This window comes from Gymnoscopelus braueri, assembly GCF_963280865.1.
Source record: "Gymnoscopelus braueri genome assembly, chromosome: 12".
Lineage (NCBI taxonomy): Eukaryota > Metazoa > Chordata > Actinopteri > Myctophiformes > Myctophidae > Gymnoscopelus > Gymnoscopelus braueri.
This window is the reverse complement of record NC_137614.1, coordinates 52683218-52708463: the sequence shown is the minus strand read 5'-3', so window position 1 is coordinate 52708463 and position 25246 is coordinate 52683218. Positions and strand designations below refer to the sequence as shown.

General features: G+C 43.9%; 1 protein-coding gene across 1 annotated transcript in view; it reads left to right on the top strand.

The window, feature by feature from the left end:
* LOC308097018 (oxysterol-binding protein-related protein 2-like) overlaps window positions 1-25246 on the top strand; it is a 30543-nt gene extending 5297 nt beyond the window's left edge. Inside the window, exons 5-14 of the mRNA XM_080444576.1 lie at window positions 35-169; window positions 11152-11249; window positions 12528-12710; window positions 14739-14840; window positions 16618-16707; window positions 17493-17616; window positions 20761-20880; window positions 21971-22094; window positions 23159-23249; window positions 24003-25246. Of these exons, the coding sequence (XP_080300702.1) occupies window positions 35-169; window positions 11152-11249; window positions 12528-12710; window positions 14739-14840; window positions 16618-16707; window positions 17493-17616; window positions 20761-20880; window positions 21971-22094; window positions 23159-23249; window positions 24003-24111 (1176 nt within the window). The 3' untranslated portion in view covers window positions 24112-25246. The remainder of the gene's footprint in view (window positions 1-34; window positions 170-11151; window positions 11250-12527; window positions 12711-14738; window positions 14841-16617; window positions 16708-17492; window positions 17617-20760; window positions 20881-21970; window positions 22095-23158; window positions 23250-24002) is intronic.

The window sequence follows — 25246 nt, the reverse complement described above, 5'->3', positions numbered from 1 at the left end:
TGTGTGACTGTCCTTTTGTTGTGGTCACACACAGGAACTGTCCAAAATAGCAATGCCAGTGTCCTTCAACGAGCCTTTGAGTTTCCTTCAGAGACTGTCTGAGTACATGGAGCATACCCAGCTCATCCTCAAGGCCTGCTCTCAGCCTGACTCCATAGAACGCATGAAGGTACAAGTTCAACACTACATCACTGTCTGACTCTATAGAACACATGAAGGTACAGTACAGTCTGACTCTATAGAACACATGAAGGTACAGTACAGTCTGACTCCATAGAACACATGAAGGTACAGTACAGTCTGACTCCATAGAACACATGAAGGTACAGTACAGTCTGACTCTATAGAACACATGAAGGTACAGTACAGTCTGACTCCATAGAACACATGAAGGTACAGTACAGTCTGACTCCATAGAACACATGAAGGTACAGTACAGTCTGACTCTATAGAACACATGAAGGTACAGTACAGTCTGACTCCATAGAACACATGAAGGTACAGTACAGTCTGACTCATTCATTCATTCATATATTTTATTTTTCTGCTATTTTCAGCACGCAACAAAGTGTAAAATCAGCCATTATTAGGACACCATCAAGCCCGGCAAAATAAAATTTTAGTGGACTAAATCAACTGTAGTTTTAGTCGACTATAATGTTATGATATTTAGTCAACTAAAACTAGACAAAAACTAAAACATTTCAAATGACTAAAATATGACTAAAACTAAATGATATTTCATTCAAAAGACTATGTCTAAAACAAAAATTGTTGTCAAAATCAACACTGGTAGGAACAAAGATAGCCCGGTATATGGAGAGCTTTGCCTTCTGGCTCAGCTCTCTGTTGGTCACCACAGTGTGGTACAGCTCTCTGTTGGTCACCACAGTGTGGTGTAGCGATCAGCTATCGCACACACACCCCCATGCACACACCACTACGGTTATCCACGCCCACGAGCCATGTACAGACGGTAACGTGCAGTTTCCGTCACACCCCCACGTTACTCACGTTTTATGAATGGACTAGCCAAGATGGCGTCCTCCGTGTGTCAGTCACTGTGTGATAGTGAAGCAGAGCAGACGTCCCTGGAAACCACCCGCGACCGCGTTAAAAAGTCCGCGTTGTCCGTTGAACAAACTACAAACCGTCCGGATCCTTGTGGAGGACACAAACCCCCAGCCGTTAACCCTCGGGAGTTGTCCGTGCCGTGCCGTGCAGTTTGTTTACCAGCAGCGGAGCAGCCAGCTGGGCTGACCGGAAAAAACGGAGTGGATTCCTGGATCTGCCCCTCTCCCACACACACACACACGGTACACTGGTTGGCCTATTTTCGTTTGTCACCACGGTAAAGGCCGTGGGGCATTTTCTTTTGTTCTTTTATTTTGTTTTGGTTAACCAAGGTTTCCATACATTTGTACATTACCTATTTTGAAGGAACAGTGGATGGGGAATATTGACTGTCTATATTGAACTGACGCTAAAACTGTGTGGTATTAGGCAAACTGTGGACTGGATTTCGGGTGTGGGCTGGAGTTTATAATACAAAGTCAAAACTGAGTTATTTTGTGTCTGTGTGTTTCATTCTATTGTGTGTTTCATTCTATTGTTTATTGAGTTAAAGGTGTTCTTTTGTGTCTAATCCATCCCTGGTTATAGGTTTTAAGGTTCATTTGGTTCAAGTGTGCATTTAAATCCTGTGTAAGGTTGGTTTTTTTTAAAGGCGTTTTTTGTCCAAGCTGGACTAAATTCGTGTTAGGCTTGACCTAACTGGCACCCCAAACCCCAAACAAAGCTAAACCGTTACATAAAAAATGGCACCCCAGATGGGATTCAATGGAACAGCTAATTAATTTGAATAAGTTTTGAAAACACTTGTTCAAACACTGAACAAGTGTTCAGTGTTTGAAATATATATATATTTTTCCCCTCTCACTAATGGCGGAAATACTGGAGGTGACAGTGGTACCTCCTGTGGTAGTGGCACAGGCTGTCACTGAACCACCTGGTCAGGCAGAGGCCACCTGGTCAGGCATAGTACCTGGGCTGGCAGAGGCCACCTGGTCAGGCATAGTACCTGGTCTGGCAGCGACTGATGTGGAGTGCCTACTCTCAGGTGGGCAGGTTGTGAATGACCTAGTGGACTTATTCATGCCTGGTGGAAGTAGCCCAACAAGGATTTTGGGAAGGACTACAGGAGCAACGGTTCATTCTCTCATAGACATGGAACTTGAGGAGGAACCGGACTTGAATTCCACCAGGCCTCAAAGCAATGTGGATCCGCTGTCTATGCAGGAGGAAATTTTAGAACTCGGAAGAGCTCAACAAGAGCTGCGAACTCTTCTTCTACATAAACTGGAAACAATCAGTAGGCAGCAAGTGCAACATTCTGAATATGTGGTGGAAAAATTAACGCACCTGCAGGAAACTCGGACAAAGGAAGCAATCAACACTCTGGGAAAACAACTGGACTATGTGAAAGCTCAGCTCACGGGTACCTTGACATGGCGTTTACAACAACACCACACAGACATGCTCAAGGATATGCATTCTGCCGTTTCTCCCCTTGCCATATCTGTGAGCCGCCTCCAAACTGAGGTTTTCCAAACTTCAAAGCAGCTGGACTCGCTTGCTACCAGTGTAGCCACTTCCATCGAGCCTTCTTTTCACTTGAGCTCTCTTGTGACTCCTCCTACGCAGGCCGCAGCTGGACCACCTGGGCCAGCCCCTCAACCACCATTCCAGTCTACCATGCACCCTGGTGCTGTCCATAAGACCTTTGCCACGGTCCCTCTCTCTCATACTGTCCTTCCATCTCATACAAACCCTCCATCTCAAACCACTCTTCCCCAGAGCTCATCTTTATCGGGTGAACGACGCAGACAGCCCATTAAGTTTGATTTTCCCACCTTTGGCAAGAGCGAGGATAACCCCGATCCTCTCTTGTTTGTGGAGAAATGCCTAGACTTCATGACCCTAAATCCCCTGACGAATGAGGAACTACTGGCCACCCTAAGAAATGTATTGCACGGCACAGCCCGTGACTGGTGGGATGTGGCCAGACTGAATGTCAATACATGGGAGGAGTTTGAGACCGGGTTCATAACAGCTTTCCTATCAGAGGATTATTCAGAGGAACTGGCGGACAGAGTGCGGAATCGTGTCCAAGGGGACAAGGAAAATGCACGAGACTTTGTTTACAGTTTTCACTCTTTGTGCCGTAGGTGGAGGCCTGACATTGACGATGGGGACGTAATCAAACTAATCCTGAAAAATATTAATCCTTGGCTTGCTAGCCAGCTACGAGGAAGAGTCAACACTGTGGAGGCCCTGGTGAGACTGGGCCAACAGTTTGAAAAGGATCGGGAGAGCCAGCAGCAATATAGGCACAAGCAAAAGGGCCCAGGCAAGCAAACGCATAGGCCAGACCCTTCCCCACAAAGTGAGGCTCCTTCTAAGGAACCCCCGGTGTACTGTTGGAAATGCAAACAGGTTGGCCATTCCCCTTCTAACTGTTACAAGCAATCTAACCCAAACACTTCCCACCCTCCCCATGTACCTGGTCCCAGTAACTCCCAAAACTCCCAAAACCTTGCTCCACAGCGTTCGACTCTAGGAACTCTAACCCAGACAGAGCCTAACCACAACGCCATACACACCCATCCCTACCTACCTTCAGCTGCTCCCACTTATTCCTCGGGAATCCCGCAGCAGTTGGTGTTGCCTTTATCGATAGGTTCATGGACAGGAAAAGCGATTCTAGATACCGGCGCTTCTTACACCCTGTTGAACGAACAGTTGTGGAAGGAAATTAAGACCCCACAGAATCACCTGAAACCATGGAGAGGAGGACCACTGTATCTGGCGGACGGGGCAGCTAAGCAACCTTTGGGATGGAGTGAGGTGTATGTTCGCCTGTCTGGCCAAACTTACATGATACCTTGCGTTATCTTATCTGTTGAGACCCTGGCCTTCCCTATTGTTCTGGGACTGGATTTCATGTTTTGCAGTGGAATCCAGAGAAATGTGGCCCACAAGCAGTATTGGTTCCAGTCAAACCCGAGCAAGAAGTTCAGTTTCCTGCAGCAAGGGGTTAAGCTGCCAGAGAATCATTCTACACTTGCTTTCTTCTCTGCAGTTGCGCCCTCATCCCTGTCTCCTTTGACTACATCTGAGGATCTCTTAATAGAGGCGGTGAAACAATCTCAGATGGAGACCAGTGAACAGGACCAGCTGTACCAACTGCTCTATGCTAATCAAGATGTCTGTACCACTCGACTGGGACGTACTACTGTTCTAAAACACAAAATCCATCTCACTCATGATATGCCTCTGAAGCAGAAACCCTACCGACTTTCCCCTACCAAACAAGCCGTAGTCCGGGAGCTGATTGATGAGATGCTTGAAAACGACATCATAGAGCCTTCCTCTTCACCTTATGCTGCCCCTGTGGTAATTATTCCCAGGAAGATCGGAAAGCCCAGATTCTGTGTTGACTATCGCAAACTTAACACCATCACACTTGCTGATGCCTACCCTATTCCAACCATCCAAGAAATTCTGGAGTCCTTGGCCGGAGCAACCATCTTTTCCACTATAGATCTGAATAGTGGATATTGGCAAGTAGAGATGGATGAGGATAGTCAGCTTAAGACTGCTTTTGTGTGTGCGCAAGGCTTATTCCACTTTAAGGTTATGCCTTTTGGCTTGAAAAATGCCCCAGCCACATTCCAACGCCTAATGGAAACCACCTTGGAAACTCTTAAAGGGAAGATCTGCTTTGTTTATCTCGATGACATTATCATCTACTCCACCAACAAACAGCAGCACCTTGAGGACATTCAGGCAGTTCTTGACCACCTAAAAGCAGCTGGACTGACAGTCAATATGAAAAAGAGTCACTTCGGCCGAACTTCCTTGAAATTTCTTGGGCACATTGTGTCCGCAGAGGGAATTCGAGCTGACCCTGACAAAACCGTGGCCGTACAAAGTTATCCAGTACCCACCAACTTGAAATCCGTTCAGCGATTTCTAGGAATGTCGGGATGGTATCACCGCTATGTACCCAACTTCTCTCAGATCGCTGAGCCTCTTAACGCACTAAAACGAAAAGGAGCCAAGTTTAAATGGACCCCAGAGTGTCAATCGGCATTTGATGAGCTCAAAGGACTGCTTGTCACACCTCCGATTCTGGGCCACCCCAATTTCGACTATCCTTTCGTGGTGTACACGGACGCAAGTGAGGTGGGTCTAGGTGCAATTCTTGTACAGCAAACCGGGCTTGGCAGAGAGGAAGTGTTGGCGTTCGCCAGCAGGTCGCTGAATGCCGCAGAGCGTAATTACTCTACTACCGAGCAAGAATGCCTTGCTGTGGTCTGGGCTTTGGAAAAATGGCGCTATTATCTTGAGGGGAGATACTTCACTGTGGTAACCGACCACGCCTCCCTAGTCTGGGTCTTCCAGACCAGTAAGCCCAGTTCCAGACTCATCCGGTGGGCCCTAAGGCTGCAGGAGTTCATGTTCGCAGTGGAGTATCGAAAAGGGAAGTACAATTCTGTCCCGGATGCCCTCTCTCGAGCTCCTGTGGATGGAGGAGTCACTTCCTTGACGTGTGCCACAATCTTGTCGGTCCAGGATTCCCCCAAGTCTGAATTACCTTTCACTGATGAGACTTTGTGGAAAGTACAGCAGGAGGATGCAGAGGTGCGGGGCCTATATGACTCCATTACAGAGGACGGAGAAAAAACGATCAATCCTACCACCAAACTGACCATCCTTGAAGATAAGGTCTACAGAGTGGTCCAGTTACCGCACCGTACTCTGTATCAAGTCTACATACCATTCTCTCTTCGCCGCCAATTGTTGCGGTTCTTCCATGATGACCCATTGTCGGGCCACTTGGGTAGGTTTAAGACTTACCGACGGCTACATTCTGTAGTGTACTGGCCAAAGCTTAGTCTTGATGTTAAAGCTTATCTCAGAGAATGCGAGATATGCCAGAAATACAAGCCTGAGGGGAGGAAACCGGCTGGAAAACTACAACAGACTGTCGTCACCCGCCCATGGGAGATGCTTGGGGTGGACCTCATGGGGCCCTTCCCCAGAAGCAGTCGGCAGAATGTGTACTTGTTAGTATTTGTTGACTACTACTCCAAGTGGGTGGAGCTTTTTCCCCTACGTCGCGCCACAGCGGAGTCCATCAGCCAGGTCCTGATCAAGGACATCTTAACTCGCTGGGGTGTACCTGACTACCTACTCTCTGATCGAGGATCCCAGTTTGTTTCAGAGGTCCTGGATGAAACTTGTAAAATCTGGAACGTGACCCAAAGGTTCACCACCGCGTACCATCCACAGACAAACTTGACGGAGCGGGTAAACAGGACCCTGAAAACCATGGTTGCTTCGTATGTGGGCAATCAACACACTCAGTGGGATAAGTACCTGCCTGAATTCCGCTTTGCCTTGAACACCGCAGTGCAGGAATCTACAGGATTTACTCCGGCTGAGATCAACTTGAATCGTCCCCTGAGAGGGCCTCTAGATCGAAGCCTGCAGCCTCAGGACATCAGACCTACTGCCCCTAGCTACAGTAAAACAGCACAGCTGAGCGAGTTGCGAGAAATGGTGAGCCAGAACACCTACAAGGCACAGTTACGGCAAAAGCGCAACTATGATAAGAAGCGGAGGGATCTGCAGTTGCAAGAGGACGATCGAGTATGGTACTGGACTCATCCTATTTCCAAAGCTGAAAAGAAATTCACAGCCAAACTTGCGCCCAAATGGCAAGGCCCTTATCGGATCCTTAAACAAACGGGACCCCTGAATTATCAGGTGGTGAAGGAGGACACGGGGGAGGACATGCGCGTTGTTCATGTATCTCACCTAAAGCCCTGTTACCCGACAGCTAAGGAACTGGAGGACATGCAACGGCGCAAGGTGCTGGAAATATTTGAGGCAGAAAGTGAGGATGAGGACTTCTTAGGATTCCCCAGCTCCAACCCGACAGCTAAGGAACTGGAGGACATGCAACGGCGCAAGGTGCTGGAAATATTTGAGGCAGAAAGTGAGGATGAGGACTTCTTAGGATTCCCCAGCTCCAACCCGACAGCTAAGGAACTGGAGGACATGCAAAGGCGCAATGTGCTGGAAATATTTGAGGCAGAAAGTGAGGATGAGGACTTCTTAGGATTCCCCAGCTCCAACCCGACAGCTAAGGAACTGGAGGACATGCAAAGGCGCAATGTGCTGGAAATATTTGAGGCGGAAAGTGAGGATGAGGACTTCTTAGGATTCCCCAGCTCCAACCCGACAGTTAAGGAACTGGAGGACATACAAAGGCGCAAGGTACTGGACATCTTTGAGGCGGAAAGTGAAGATGAAGACTTTCCCGGGTTTGTTTAGAGATTGACGCCTCCTCTTGCTCGGTTTTTCACACGGGGGAGGGAATGTAGCGATCAGCTATCGCACACACACCCCCATGCACACACCACTACGGTTATCCACGCCCACGAGCCATGTACAGACGGTAACGTGCAGTTTCCGTCACACCCCCACGTTACTCACGTTTTATGAATGGACTAGCCAAGATGGCGTCCTCCGTGTGTCAGTCACTGTGTGATAGTGAAGCAGAGCAGACGTCCCTGGAAACCACCCGCGACCGCGTTAAAAAGTCCGCGTTGTCCGTTGAACAAACTACAAACCGTCCGGATCCTTGTGGAGGACACAAACCCCCAGCCGTTAACCCTCGGGAGTTGTCCGTGCCGTGCCGTGCAGTTTGTTTACCAGCAGCGGAGCAGCCAGCTGGGCTGACCGGAAAAAACGGAGTGGATTCCTGGATCTGCCCCTCTCCCACACACACACACACGGTACACTGGTTGGCCTATTTTCGTTTGTCACCACGGTAAAGGCCGTGGGGCATTTTCTTTTGTTCTTTTATTTTGTTTTGGTTAACCAAGGTTTCCATACATTTGTACATTACCTATTTTGAAGGAACAGTGGATGGGGAATATTGACTGTCTATATTGAACTGACGCTAAAACTGTGTGGTATTAGGCAAACTGTGGACTGGATTTCGGGTGTGGGCTGGAGTTTATAATACAAAGTCAAAACTGAGTTATTTTGTGTCTGTGTGTTTCATTCTATTGTGTGTTTCATTCTATTGTTTATTGAGTTAAAGGTGTTCTTTTGTGTCTAATCCATCCCTGGTTATAGGTTTTAAGGTTCATTTGGTTCAAGTGTGCATTTAAATCCTGTGTAAGGTTGGTTTTTTTTAAAGGCGTTTTTTGTCCAAGCTGGACTAAATTCGTGTTAGGCTTGACCTAACTGGCACCCCAAACCCCAAACAAAGCTAAACCGTTACAGTGGTACAGCTCTCTGTTGGTCACCACAGTGTGGTACAGCTCTCTGTTGGTCACCACAGTGTGGTACAGCTCTCTGTTGGTCACCACAGTGTGGTACAGCTCTCTGTTGGTCACCACAGTGCGGTACAGCTCTCTGTTGGTCACCACAGTGCGGTACAGCTCTCTGTTGGTCACCACAGTGTGGTACAGCTCTCTGTTGGTCACCACAGTGTGGTACAGCTCTCTGTTGGTCACCACAGTGCGGTACAGCTCTCTGTTGGTCACCACAGTGTGGTACAGCTCTCTGTTGGTCACCACAGTGTGGTACAGCTCTCTGTTGGTCACCACAGTGTGGTACAGCTCTCTGTTGGTCACCACAGTGTGGTACAGCTCTCTGTTGGTCACCACAGTGTGGTACAGCTCTCTGTTGGTCACCACAGTGTGGTACAGCTCTCTGTTGGTCACCACAGTGCGGTACAGCTCTCTGTTGGTCACCACAGTGCGGTACAGCTCTCTGTTGGTCACCACAGTGTGGTACAGCTCTCTGTTGGTCACCACAGTGCGGTACAGCTCTCTGTTGGTCACCACAGTGCGGTACAGCTCTCTGTTGGTCACCACAGTGCGGTACAGCTCTCTGTTGGTCACCACAGTGTGGTACAGCTCTCTGTTGGTCACCACAGTGTGGTACAACTCTCTGTTGGTCACCACAGTGTGGTACAGCTCTCTGTTGGTCACCACAGTGTGGTACAGCTCTCTGTTGGTCACCACAGTGTGGTACAGCTCTCTGTTGGTCACCACAGTGTGGTACAACTCTCTGTTGGTCACCACAGTGTGGTACAGCTCTCTGTTGGTCACCACAGTGTGGTACAGCTCTCTGTTGGTCACCACAGTGTGGTACAGCTCTCTGTTGGTCACCACAGTGTGGTACAGCTCTCTGTTGGTCACCACAGTGTGGTACAGCTCTCTGTTGGTCACCACAGTGCGGTACAGCTCTCTGTTGGTCACCACAGTGTGGTACAGCTCTCTGTTGGTCACCACAGTGTGGTACAGCTCTCTGTTGGTCACCACAGTGTGGTACAGCTCTCTGTTGGTCACCACAGTGTGGTACAGCTCTCTGTTGGTCACCACAGTGCGGTACAGCTCTCTGTTGGTCACCACAGTGCGGTACAGCTCTCTGTTGGTCACCACAGTGTGGTACAGCTCTCTGTTGGTCACCACAGTGTGGTACAGCTCTCTGTTGGTCACCACAGTGCGGTACAGCTCTCTGTTGGTCACCACAGTGCGGTACAGCTCTCTGTTGGTCACCACAGTGTGGTACAGCTCTCTGTTGGTCACCACAGTGTGGTACAGCTCTCTGTTGGTCACCACAGTGAGGTACAGCTCCTGCTGCTCCCATTCTCCGGCTGATCTCTGAATCTTCTTTTTTTTTTTCTCTCTCTCTTTCCCCCCTTTTTTTTTTTTTTCTCCCCAATTTAGTCGTAATGCCAATATCTTCCTCCCAGCACACATGTCTGTGTTGTCACTGCTGTTTCCTACTCACTCACCTGCCAGTGAGGAGCCCCCACCGGTAGGACGTAGAGCCTTTCGTCCTACTCCTCCTCCCGCCCAACGCCCCATGCTGACATGGGCCACCCCAGCCTGTAGGAATACATGCAATGGCAATTATCACCCCTCCTCCCCGCCCGGCTTCCCTCCCCCGAAACACGGCCCAATTGTGTACGTGTAGAGACGCTCGGAAAGGCGGATTCACCGCTGTAGATTTGAACACCAAAGTCTTCATTTACCAATGCATCTCCAACATATCATTCTGCCCTAAACATACTTCTACTGAGACGTGTCCACCCACCGTCTGTCTCTGTGTGACCGGAGGTCATCAATATGTCCCTACACGGACAAATGTGTCCGTGGCAAACTGGCAAAGACTTGTTCTTGTCCGTGGGAAATTTTAGATTTTCTTTTTTACACAACATTATAATGTTCTTATTTTGATCATAAAACCCAATTACTAAATGTCAAGTCTCCAGGGTTTATTCAGAATATGTATGACACTGATTTACTATGACACTATGGCATATTAGGAGTCCACGAGTACAGTGGTTCTCAAAAGTTTTATTTGCAATAGGACCCCCTTAAAGGTTTCATGACGTTCAGTTTTACCACACATTAAAAGTATTTGTCATGGTCCTTCAAACGTGTATAAAAAGTTTTAACAAAAAATTACACTCCATTGATCCATGGCAGGTGTTTTTCTCTCACATTTCTAAAGCCTTTTCAACTGGAATGAAAAAATAAATCTTTGCCTGCGGGTGTCGCTGTTGAGGGATTTTGCCTGTCAATCATCGCCTCTGCTCCGCCCCCCCCTGAAGGAAAGGATAGGGGAGGGGAGGGGCGAGGAGGAGAGTGGGCGGGATTAATGGCCTGTGACTTCACTGCCGAAGGGCCAATCCCAGATTACTTTTCAGCCTGATTATTCAGAAAACCCCAGACCACAGAAAATCCACTGAATGTTTAAAGTTCAGATCTTTGGGGTGTAATTGAGCTCATAAAACCCCCCAAAAAACATAAAAAATAAAAAAAGTGAAAATGAATGTCATAGAACCAAATGGACCCTAACGGGTCCATTTGGTTCCATTTGTACACTCAGAGTTACACACCTGTTATGGTCATTCAGGGCTAGCTTTTTATGTGTTTCTGGTAATATTATTGTCCACTCATTTTGTATGTCCGTGACAAAAAATGGAAATTTGACAAATTTCCACCACAAGCCAGCATGGCGATGAACCCTGTTTGTTGTCTCTCTGTGTGACAGTTTGTTGCAGCGTTCGCCGTCTCGTCCGTGGCGTCTCAGTGGGAGAGGACTGGAAAGCCGTTTAACCCTTTACTGGGAGAGACGTATGAACTCACAAGGTATTGAAAACAAATGTGTTGAGAATGAGTTAAAAAAACGGTTTGATTGATTGATGTTTTTATTGCCAAATATGCACCTACAGTACATGACCATGTATTTGTACATGACCATGTATTTGTACAGGCGTATATCTGTCAAAAGGATAAAACACACACATTGTTGTCCTTGGAGTGTAAATGTGTGTAAACTGAGTACCATGTGTTTGGGGGAACAGAGACATACAGAAAACCATAATCAATAATAAATACATTCATACAATTTCAACATGCTAGACGTGTAAAATAGCAGAAGAACAACACGGGTTCTGTAAATGGAAGCTGTTACAGTACATCTCAACTAACTGATGGATGGTTAGGGTCCAGCTGCTTATTCAGCCAGATCTTTTATGTGCTTTTATTTTGTAGGGACGAGCGTTACAGGCTGTGCTTTTATTTTGTAGGGATGGGGGTTCAGTGGTGTAAAGTAACTAAGTACATTTACTCAAGTACTGTGCTTCAGTACAATTTTGAGGTATTTTTTACTTTAGTGGAGTATTTCCATTTTTCAGTGCTTCTATTTCTACTCCACTACATCTCAGAGGCAAATATTGTACTTTTACTCCACTGCAATTATTTGATTTAGTTACTTTGTAAAGCATACATTAACCACTTTAGCCATGGCTATTTGAAAATAGCAGATCTACAAGCTCACAACTGCGACTCGGTATGAGCTTGTAGATCTGCTATTTTCAAAGGATTTTTATACATTTGGAAACATGTGAAATGGGATATTGTGCATAATGACTACTTTTACTTTTAGTACTTAAGTATATTTTGACGCCAATATTTTTGTACTTTTACTTTTTTTTTGTACTGTAATTTTTTACTTTTTACTTTAATTTAATTTAATTTTAACAGACTTTTATTTGTAACAGAGTATTTCTACATGGTGGTTGGTATCGATACATTTACTCAAGTAAAGAATTTGAGTACCGTAAATTTCGGACTATAAGCCGCGACTTTTTCCCAATTTTTCGACCCTGCGGCTTATATACATATATATATATGTAACGGTGCGGCTTATCTATGGATTTTTACAGCTAACGGCCACTAGGGGACCTCCTAAATCTATGGATTTTACACCCACAGCTTATAGTCCAGTGCGGCTTATATATGTACAAATCATTCAATTTATCTGCTGCGGCTTACATTCAGGTGCGGCTTATAGTGCGAAAATTACGGTACTTTTTCCACCAACCACTGCTAGTAGGGTTACAGATGGTGCTTTTCACGTTGCAGGGAGGAGGAGGGCTACAGGCTGATCTCAGAGCAGGTGAGCCACCACCCTCCTGTCAGCGCCTTCCACGCTCAGTCCCTGAAGCAGGAGTTCGAGTTCCACGGCTCCATCTACCCAAAGCTCAAGTTCTGGGGGAAGAGTGTGGAGGCCGAGCCCAGAGGAACCATGACACTAGAGCTACTGAAGTGAGTCCTGGATGTAGGGTGTGTGTGTGTGTGTGTGTGTGTGTGTGTGTGTGTGTGTGTGTGTGTGTGTGTGTGCGTGTGCGTGCGTGTGCGTGTGCGTGCACTCACTTAATTATGCACCTTTACATAAGGACTTGTAGGGGAAGTTCACCCAAAAACGGACTTTGTTTCTATGGCTTACTCACCCCAGGATGTGTTGAATGCAAGGAGACTTTCCCTTTGTGTAACGTTCCTCATAGGCGGCGGGTAATGAAGGCTAGGGTAGGCTAAGCCTTCCCAAATTTTATGCTGGGAAATTTCTGGGAATTGCGCAGCATTATTTAGTTACATTTTTGATAATAAATCAGTAAAATCACGCAAAAATAATAATTAAATAACATAACCCTAACCTAACCCTAACCCTGAAACCGAAATAAAGTAACCAAAAACCGAAAAGAAATCCGCCCCAAAACCGGATTTCGGCACCGACCCCCCCAGCCTCAAACCAAGGACCCCCAAATTGACACTTTTTAGCCCGCGGACCCCCATTTGAAAAGATATGCCAGGGACCCCCAAAGTGACGATATTTATGGAAGTACAGTCAGTGATTTGTGATTTTCAAACATTTTAATTTCAAGGACCCCCAGTTGATACCATTTCATCTGTGTTCATCTAACTCTGAGAGTGTACAAATGGAACCAAATAGACCCGTAACTCTCTGAGTTACAGACACAAAAGGGTCCATTTGGTTCCTATTCCTAACTATCAGTCATTTGGCTGGGGACCCCCTGGAACCACCTCAAGGACCCCTGGTGGTCCCCGGACCCCACTTTGAGAACCACGGCGCTTATGGTGCTTTTCCAGTGCGTCGTGGTACCAGTTCAACTTGACTCAACTTGAACTCTAGTCGTTTTACTTGGATTTGGATCAAAGAAAGACAGCGTAGAGTGGAGAGGAGTGGAGCCAACAGGATGCAGTGGAAACGCACCAACACACATGTAGCGTTCTCTCTCAATAAAGATGAGAAATGACATCTGAGCCACTGTTGCATTATTTATTTTGGAGTGCCGCTTTTTCCACTTCGGTGGTTTTTGATTTAAAGGTAGGGTACGTGAAATGTTTTGGTATTTTTTAATTATTTTGTTAAAAAGGTTAAAGTACTATATTGTGATAGTAATCATTGCTACAGAGCGTTAGTTCAGTCACAGGGGTCTCTCCAGCTCTTTAGTAAACACAATATAGTACATTTTCAGAAGAGAGCACAGAAAATGCATTTTCTGTTTAATAAAGAGCTGGAGAGACATGGGAGACTCCTTTTACTGAACAAACACTCTATAGCAATGAGTACTATCACAATATAGAGCTATTTAACACTTATTTTAACAAAAGTAAATCACTTACCCTACCTTTAAGTGATATACATAGCTGAGCACCCACTGCCTAAACTAAAAAGGCATCCAGAGGAAGCGCACCTGTTTTTCTTTCTTATCACAGTGGGTGCCAGAGGTTTATTAAAATACTGTACGTTCAGTGCCTGCTATTCGTCCATCCACTTACGTTGATACGTTTCGTGCTGTTGAAGCCCCGACGCGGAAGTGCATGTAAACAAAGCGTGCGTGCGAGACGGCGGAGGGTCCCGACTAACGCCTGGAACAATAATATTTCTAACGCGATCCTCCATTGCAGAGTGATCGCCGATCGAAAACGGCTCACTTCCACCACGTTAAAAAGAAATGGAGATATTAAGCTTTTAGTCAAGGAGCTAACATTGGAAAGGCCGACCGGAAGGATTTTTTACATGGATCCACATCCGGCCTCTCCTTCTCAGAGACTCCTTGGATGATCCCAAAGTTTCGTTAGAGCGCCCCCACGTGGGCCCCACGTATAAAAATAAAATTGGGTCAAAAACGGTCCGGACCGTTTTCGGCACTTATCGTTTGGATTCTCAAAAACGGTCTGGACCGTTTTTGGCACATAATGTGTTATTTGCACCAACACATGTATCAGTGCATTGATCCATGTGGTTCTATCGTGTGAATTGACTTGCAGACACAAGGAGGCGTACACATGGACAAACCCAATGTGCTGCGTGCACATCCTGGGGAAAATGTGGATTGAGCAGTATGGTACTGTGGACCTGGTCAACCACAGGTAGGTACTACTACTACTACTAATACTACTACTAATACTACTACTACTACTACTACTACTACTACTACTACACTGTGGACCTGGTAAACCACAGGTAGGTACTACCACTACTGCAACACAGTGTTGATTTTGTCGACAAATGTTGGTCGAATACCTTTTTTCACTGACAAAACTAAATAGAAATGAAGCTATGATGACTAAATATACTGACAATTTCGTCAACAGATAAAAACTAGACTAAAATGTCAGGGAGGGACGAGTGGAGAAAGACATCCAGTAGAACTAAAAGACAATTATTAATGTTATGCTTGGTTGCGCTGGGGTGTTGCTCTCTGAAAATAGCCGATCTACAAGCTCACAACGCGACTGTAGATCTGCTATTTTCAGCATGCAACCAAGTGTAAAATCAGCCATTACGAGGCCATCAAGGCACCGCCAACATACATTTTAGTCGACTAAATCAACTGTAGATTTAGTCGACTAAAACTAGACAAAAAGTAAAACATTTCAGATGACAAAAACTAAATGGAATTTTATTCAAAAGACTGACTAAAACTAAAGCAAAATTTGCTGTCAAAATCAACACTGATGCAACAACATAAACAATAACAACAACATAAACAATAACAACAACATAAACAATAACAACATCATCAATAACAGCAACAACATCATCATCTAGGGTTGTCACGACCATTAAACTTTATTTGACCATTAACTGTCATACAAATAATTGCAATTAACACATTGATTGCCAAGAACGAGTTAACTAGTTTTTACTCGTTTTTAAAATCCATCACTTGATTGCCAAGATCGAGTTAACTCGTTTTTAAGAAAAACATAAAAAAAAAAAAAAAAAGACCAAGGAGATATGATTTGTCGAAGATCTAGACTCCTATCCACTTCCTTGTTAACTTAAAACTTAAAAAATCTGTTTCTCTTTTTTTTTTTCAATGTAAAAACCCTGGCATGAAACTGCAAAAAATCTGAAATAATTCTGGCAGTCAATGTGTTAAAGGGCAAGACCACTTTGCTGGAGGTTTGGGTTGTGTAGTTAACTTGATGATGTACTGTAACTCAAAAGGTGGGCAAGGAATACAAAATAATTGCTCCATTGACTAGAAATTGATCATTCAAAATATGCTCCTCATTGACGTACATTGTACAGTGAAGCAAACAAAGATGATTCTGACCATGTAGGCATTGGCCAGACCGATAACGTGGATTCACTCTCACGTTCCTCCCCGGTATCAGTCTGGACTTCGGCCCATAGGGAGCGAGTATGAGAAATCAGAACATGATGGGCCAATCAGGGACTGCTGTTCAACTCTGTCCGTACAACAGTGAAAAGCATAACAAATAATTCTGATTTCTCATACTTGCTCCCTATGGGCCGAAGTCCAGACTGATACCGGGGAGGAACGTGAGAGTGAATCCACGTTATCAGTCTGGCCAATGCCAGGCTAATGTAGAACATCACCAAACCCAGAACCCTTCAATGATGTCATCGTGTTTTTGGCATTGATCGGAACATATCAATAAAAATATATATTTCTGTTGAACTTTTAGGCTTTGTAAACAAAGATTGCACAAGCTCGACACGTCGTGAGCTTGTAGATCAGCTATTTCCAACATTTTTCAACAGATATGCCGATGCATGGAAACGATTATTCAAAGGTGATTACCATCATCTCAAATAAGTGCGATCATGCGATGATGTAATAGTGACCGGCCTAACCAGGTGTGTGTGAGTGACAGGAGTGCTGTCGTGTTTCAGTACAGGAGAACGGTGTGTGCTGAACTTCAAGTCCTGTGGGATGTTTGGAAAAGAACTGCACAGAGTGGAGGGTTACATACAAGACAAGAGGTAATGTTACATTATTTAGATTTACATTTTAATTTTGGGGGGAATTTGGATTTGATTTATTTTCACCCATTTTTAACAGTAAACAAACAGCTATCCCAATTTATGAAAATACTTTGGAAGCTGTTCTGTCCTGAATTTGGCCCTTAAAAGTGCTGTTGAAGGAAGGTAGGGTAAGTGATATCTTTTGGTAAACTTTTTTTGTTTTGTTAAAAAGGTTAAAGTACTATATTGTGATAGTAATCATTGCTACAGAGCGTTTGTTCGGTCACAGGGGTTTCTCCAGCTCTTTAGTAAACACAATATACCGTATTTTCCACACTATAAGGCGCATCTGAGTATAAGGCGCACCTTCAATAAATGTATTATTTTCATATATAGGGCGCACCGCATTATAAGGCGCATCCGCACTATAAGGCGCACTGACGGTGCGGCTTATAGTGCGGAAAATACGGGTAGTACATTTTCAGGTAGGTGACACATTTTAAGCCAATCAGGAGAGAGCATTGAAAATGCATTTTCTGTTTAATAAAGAGCTTGAGAGACATGGAGACTCCTTTTACTGAACAAACACTCTATAGTAATGATTACTATCACAATATAGAGCCATTTAACACTGTTACTGAACAAACACTCTATAGTAATGAGTACTATCACAATATAGAGCTATTGAACACTTATTTTAACCAAAGTAAATCACTTACCCTACCTTTTAAGTGATATTTAAAACAAAACCAAAATCACAGCACTTTTCACGTTGGAAGTTTGTCCCTCTGTTGTTGCCGTAGCAAGAAGAAGCGGTGTGTGGTGTATGGGAAGTGGACAGAGTGTCTGTACTGTGTGGACCCCAAGACTTATGAAACACAGAAGAAAACAGACAAGAAGACCGGGGACTCTAAAAAGCAGAGACAGGTGAGTAATGCTTCATTCAATGTATAATTCATACTCTGTCCTATAACCATGTCGCTCGTCAAAATAGAAAATGGCCAATCTACAAGCTCACAAAGCGTTGCTTCTCAATGCGTTGTGAACTTGTAGATTCGCTATTTTCGGCGAGCGGCGCAGTCATAAGACCAAATGTAAATCAGATGTGCTGTAAGTGATATTCTTGGGTACTTCAAACAAAACAAAAAGCGTTATAAAGTTGAAGCTTCTATATTGTGATAGTAATCATTGCTGTAGAGTGTTTAGTAGCAGGGGTTTCTCCAGGTCTTTAATAAACACAAAATACATTTTCAGTTTCAGTTTCATCCAATCATCACTTCCAATTTGACTTGTTTATCCTGTATGAGTTCTCTCTCCTGACTGGATAAAATTGGCATCCTGACCTGAAAATGTATTTTCTGTTTATTAAAGAGCTGGAGAGACAGGGAGACTCCTGTTACTGAACAAACACTCTATAGAGCACCAAAGTCTGATGTTATTTACACATCCTACCTGGGTCTCGTTTTTTTCCCCCCGTTCTGAATCCCCATAGACGTGTTTAATATCGCGTCAAATAAGAACTGTGTTCCAAAAATAAACAAAATACCCGGAGGTTTGACTCTTATGGATATGAAGCATCAACTGACGGTGAGAAAACGATAATGTTACTACCGGTAGTTACATTTTCGCCAGAAACAGACTGTATCAAATATAAGTGACTGACTATCATAAACGATACAGTCAGAGGCTCCTCCCTGACAATATCGCAGAGACAGTTTGTTTATTTTTGGACCACAATTCTTATTTGAGACGATTCTAAGATGACCGGTTGTTATTCTCCATAGAGAAATACTTTACGACCCAGGGGATGAAAGAGTGACGTCAGGACTTCTGTACTCTATAGCAATGATTACTATGAGAGTAGAGCTATTTAACACATATTTGAACCAAAAGGGAAAAAAAGAAATCACGTACAGCACCTTTTTAAAGACTCAGATGCGTGTTGTGATACTAACTCACTAACAGTGTTATTCCCAGAGTTCTCCTCTCCTCTTTCAAAGCTCTGTAATCTGTGTGTTTGTCACTGATGGTTGTGTTTTCTCAAACATGTGTGCACTTATGTTTTTCTTTCACGTTAACATGCATTAACAGGCATTAGACGAAGGTAAGGTCCAGTGTGTTTCATATGGTATGCCTTTATGTAGTGCACTACTGTTGTTGTTAGGGATGGGAAATGATAGCAATTACATTAGCCATTCTACGTATTGATCCGATTTTTTTATCGATTCACTGATTGATTTCTTATCATTTTTCAGTGTGGAAAACGTATAGGCCTGCAGAGGTTGTTTCCAATCCTGGGGAGGACATAAAAAACGACGGCAGCTCATTTTTTGCAGCTTTAAAATGAATCTGTCTCTCCTCAGCAGCGTAGAGACGGCTAGACGCATGACATTGCAAACGTTTCTACTGTCAGATAAAACACGCCGGCATTGATCAAAGAAATGGATACGTTTGTAAGCTTTGGAATCTTACGATTCCGGCTGTGGATTCCCATCCCTAATGCTGCGTTCACGCTGGCACAGCTACAGAGCTACAGCCTACCATTCATTTTCAATGGAAGCCACTAGCGACATGAAGATACAAAGCTACAGCCTACCATTCGTTTTCAATGGGAACCAGCCACACATACAAAACTACCTTTTTTGAAGCTCCTACCAAAATCTACAAAGCTACAGTCCACGTTGAGCTGGCTTCAACTGCAGCTACAAAGCTGTTGTTTAACCATTTCCTCACCTTCTCTCTTCACACAACCTGCTGGTAATGGAAGGGAAACTTCATTATTTCATGTCAGCCAGTTCTGTGTTGTTTTAAACCCCAGGCTTTATATTTCCCTTAACCCTTTAAGACCGGGAACGCATCTGTGTCATTTTACATTTTAGCTATAACCATTATTTTATACTAATATACTAGGGCATTCACAGAATAGTCGAATATTCGAATATTCGAATATCAAACCGACTATTCGACTATCAAACCACTATTCGATTATTCGATTATTTGTGTGTCTTTTCTACAGCAGACACGCAGCTGTGAGCTCTGGTGTGACGTCAACTCGCATTCCTTGAGTCGAGTCATCAATGCCATTGAAAAAAAAAAAAAAAACGTTTTAATTTTTTTATTTTTTTTATAATCAAACCGAATAATCGACTATTCGAATACTTTTGGGTCGAATAATTCGAATACCATAAATCACTATTCGTTAATGCCCTATAATATACCATATTTTTAATACTATTCAAAAATAGCAGATCTACAAGCTCATAGCGCGGCACCGAGTGCCACGCTATGAGCTTGTAGATCTGCTATTTTTGAAAAATCGTGAGAATTTGTGCAAATCTTTGAATATCATTTTTTTAAAGCGAATTTGTAACTGTCAAATGTCTCAACAAATGTCTTAATTTTTCTGAAAAACTATTGTTGCTATATCTTTTTCCATATCAGGACCCCCAAAATGATATGTATTTGTTCAAAATGTTCACTTTAAAAAAATATATATATATTCAAAGATTTCGACAAATTTTCACTATTTTTCTAAAAATAATTTCTAATAGCCAAAGTATCAAATAATGGTTAAAGTGGTTACACAGATGCGTTCCCGGTCTTAATGGGTTCATATTATTGTGGCTCGTCAGATGCCTGCTTGGCGTCAGCCGGCAGCATGGTGATCATCAACACTTCAGCAAGAGACTCGCCCAGAGATTTGCTACGTGGCTTTGTGTCTTTGTATCTTTGTATCTCTGTAGCTGCCACCGCGAACGCAGCTCCTGTAACTAGTGTCTATAGTTCCAGTGTATGAATGTTCATAATGCATTGTGCCTTCAGAGAGACAGCATCCTTCCCTCCTGTGTGTTGTACCGTATTTAGAGGACCTGCATCATAATCAAACCATAAACCATGAGGTGGCTTTGTCCACTGGTTTGATTATGACGAGGCGTGTGTGTGTGTGTGTGTGTGTGTGTGTGTGTGTGTGTGTGTGTGTGTGTGTGTGTGTGTGTGTGTGTGTGTGTGTGTGTGTGTGTGTGTGTGTGTGTGTGTGTGTGTGTGTGTGTGTGTGTGTGTGTGTGTGTGTAGGAACACAGTGCAGAAGGTGATGATGCGTGTGAGCCCCCAGAGCTACAGGAAACGGTGACGGTGATACCAGGAAGTGCCTTACTGTGGAGGGTAACGCCACGCCCCGCCCACTCAGCAGAGGTACCAAACCTCAATCCATTAACCAATCACATCTCTGTCTCTGTCATGTGACTCATTCGGTCATTTTGACCGTGGCTGTGACCTTGACACACACACACACACACGCGCCCAAATTAGGGCCACCATGTTGAAAGCAGTGATGAGCTGTGGATCTTTGAACTAGGGGGGCTATATTTTCTGACGTCACGTGCACGCATGTGCACATAGCCAATCAGCTCAGTGCTAGTTGAAATACTGTATTCAACATGTGATTTTTTATGTAATCATATCTTATTATTTAGTTGCATTGTTAATTTGTTGTTTTTATTTTTGTTTCAATTGATCATTTATGTTATTTTCCTTTTAGTTTTATATAAAAGCCCTAAACATAGACTCACTCACACATAAGTACTTAAAATAATCAGACAACTTGTCTTTGTCTTGTCTCAGAGAACTGGGTCCTCTTCTAAGCAATCCCCTTCACACTCTGCAGTGCAGAGACTGTTGTCTCTCATTGTGAGAGGAATGTAACACATTAAATTCAAGTCCATGGCTTTTTTCAAGTAGCCTAATGTTATGCAAAGCAGCCAGGTAGACGCTATTGAGAACGGCTCGCCGCTGACGGCGCGAACCTTGAGAGGCTATTGTTTAAACTTTAAGGTGTTAAAGACCGCAGCTGACGGTGCGTGCTCGCGCGTGCATGTGGAGCTCCCAGCCCCCCAGCCAGCGCCAGAACTAAGGGGTCGCCGACCCCCCATAGCAGCTCATCCCTGGTTGAAAGGGATTAAGACCAATTTCGCCCTCTGAAAAAATGCCATTTTGTACTTTGGGAAGATGTACAAGCCTAGCCTCATGTGTCCATATTTTTCTTTTGCCCTGTCAGATTGGTCTGGTCCCAGGCTAGTACAAGCCTACATCCACTCCCTTGTTTAAATGTTTTGGCAACTTAAGTAAAAGTATCAATACCGTAAGGTAGAAATAGAAATACTAAATGTACTTTCTTTGTACTTTAGTTACTTTACAACCACTGGTTGTCAGACACGTAGTGCGACACTTGTCGCGTCAAAGCCTACATTGGCCTTTAACCTGTTGACCTTTGCTCCCGTCTTAGATGTATAACTTCAGCAGCTTTGCGTTGTCGCTGAACGAGTTGGAGCCGGGCATGGAGACACTGCTGCCCCCCACCGACTGCAGGCTGAGGCCTGACATCAGAGCCATGGAGGACGGAGACATAGGTGATGACCTCATCCTGACACAGCATGACCTCATCACAGTGTTGGTTTTGATAGAACATTTTGATTTAGTTTTAGTCATAGTCTTTTGAAGAAAATTCCATTTAGTTTTATGAAATGTTTTAGTTTATGTCTAGTTTTAGTCGACTAAATATCATAAGATTATAGTCGACTAAATCTACAGTTGATTTAGTCGACTAAAATGTATGTTGGCGGTGCCTTGATGGCGTCGTAACGGCTGATTTTACACTTGGTTGCATGCAGAAAATAGCCGATCTACAAGCTCACAATGCGTCGCGGCGCGACGCGTTGTGAGCTTGTAGATCTGCTATTTTCAGAGCGCAACACCCGAGCGCAACCAAACATAATGACTTGTCTTTTAGTTCTACTGGATCTCTTCTCCTCTAGATCCCTCACTAACATTATAGTCTAGTTTTTATATGTTGATGAAATTGTCAATATATTTAGTCTTCCTTTTAGTCATCATAGCTTAGTTTTTATTAGGTTTTCGTCCAACATTTTTCGTCATAGTTTTAGTCGACGAAATCAACACTGCCTCATCCTGACACAGCATGACCTCATCACCACCACAACCATAGCCACTCCTCCATGTGTGATGTCATAACCTCATAGCAGAGGTTCTCAAACATTTCAGGCCGCGACCCCCCCCCAAAATAATCATATTTGAACTGGGGACCCCCCACCCTGACAAGCACTTGGAATTGTATAAATAATAGTGAAAATAGCTGATCTACAAGCTCACAACGTCTCTAATTTTTGCCCATTTCTTAGGTAATATTTGACAATTTGACCAATGTTTCACAATGTTTTTAATAGTTTGTTGATTACCTTTGACACAGTAATAGTCTTATTGTTTTTTTAGTTTTTTTTTGCAGTATTAAAAAGGTCTTAAAATTCCTTAAATTGTCACTTTATAAATGTGCAGATGTTGGTTTGTTTACTGTTGAGTGAGAAAACATTTTTTGCACATTAAGCTCCATGTGTGATGTCATAGCTTATCATGTGTGATGTCATAGCTTATCATGTGTGATGTCATTGCCTTGTAGACACAGCCAGTGTGGAGAAGGAGAGGTTGGAGGAGAAACAGCGCTTTGCGCGTAAGGAACGCTCCAAGGATGAAGAGGAATGGTCCACCAGGTGGGTTTAATCCAATTCCTACAAACCACAGTCGTTGAGAGTCTTGTATCTATTTTTTATGTTATCCCTTTTAGCCTTAATGTCTGACTGTACCACGTGCTGTTAACATTTCTGACTAATAAAGTATTCAATCAATAATATTATGATAATAATAATCATAATGACATTAAATCAACGTTCACACAGGAGACCCGGGTTGGATCCTGGATAGTGCATAAATCTTACAGATTTCACCTTAATGCTGTTCCTTCTCCTTCAGGTGGTTTCATCACCTTAATGCTGTTCCTTCTCCTTCAGGTGGTTTCATCACCTTAATGCTGTTCCTTCTCCTTCAGGTGGTTTCATCACCTTAATGCTGTTCCTTCTCCTTCAGGTGGTTTCATCACCTTAATGCTGTTCCTTCTCCTTCAGGTGGTTTCATCACCTTAATGCTGTTCCTTCTCCTTCAGGTGGTTTCATCACCTTAATGCTGTTCCTTCTCCTTCAGGTGGTTTCATCACCTTAATGCTGTTCCTTCTCCTTCAGGTGGTTTCATCACCTTAATGCTGTTCCTTCTCCTTCAGGTGGTTTCATCACCTTAATGCTGTTCCTTCTCCTTCAGGTGGTTTCATCACCTTAATGCTGTTCCTTCTCCTTCAGGTGGTTTCATCACCTTAATGCTGTTCCTTCTCCTTCAGGTGGTTTCATCACCTTAATGCTGTTCCTTCTCCTTCAGGTGGTTTCATCACCTTAATGCTGTTCCTTCTCCTTCAGGTGGTTCCATCAGGGAACAAACCCTCACACAGGATCTGAGGACTGGCTCTACACTGGAGGCTACTTTGAGAGGAGTAACGCCCAGTCCCACTGTCCCGACATCTATTGATCACCCCCCAGTACCCCCCACCCCTCACCTCACCATTTCTACACAACCTGTGAAAAAGCTTATGATTATATAGTATATATTAGAAATGGTTTATTTTGCAATTTTATAGTGCATTGATAATGACTAGTTTTTTACAGAGTTGAAACAATAATCTCTTTAGTTTTTAGAGTTGACTTTTAATTCAGAGGACACACACACACACACACACACACACACACGCACGCACGTAAGTGACGTATTCTCGCACGTCGTCCGTTGTTCTTCATCCCATCAGCCCAGGTCAGGGATGTCGTCTTGTTGTCGTCGCTGGGTTTTTGTAGAACGTTAAAGATCGTGGCCTCCAGAAGTCCAGAGTCGTACTGTGTGACTGTCACTGCTGTCAAATACTAAGTAGTCTCTCAAGCTATAATGCTGTATACATACTGTACCGAGGGGTCTTCAACGTTACAATGTGCACTTTCTCAGCCACGTTATGACGGGAGCATCTGTACATTGTGTGAGGGGAAATTGTCTGGAGAGACTAAATACTAAGCACTGTGGTTTTAGTTCAACATTTGAGCCACACTAGAAACATTAGGGTTTAAGATACATCTACATGTACTGTGCACGTTAGATACATCTACATGTACTGTGCACGTTAGATACATCTACATGTACTGTGCACGTTAGGGCTGAGTGATTTTTTTTTAGATATGAGATTCTTTTGCCTTTTCTTCCCAATTTAGTTATTATGCCAAATGACCTCCCCCCCCCGAACACGGGCCAATTGTGTTGGTATAGACACTCCACAAAGCCGGATGCACCGCGGCGGATTCGAACACTAGACTCTGCGGTTTGTGGGCAGGCGCTTTACCACTTAACCGCCACCCGAGTTATAACTTTTTTTTAAATAAGTTGTGAGAATCGCTGATCCACGAGATCACAAGCTTGTGAGCTTGTAGATCTGCTATTTTCACTATTTTTGCGCGCCACCGTTGTACAACGAAGTACTGTTTAATACAGGGCTGTAGTGGTTCATCAGACTGATCCATTTATTCTATTATAAAATTAAAAATAAATCATGTTGATTCGTTGACATAAGAAATTAAAATAATTTTTATATTTCTTTGTGCTATTCAAAAATAGCAGATATACA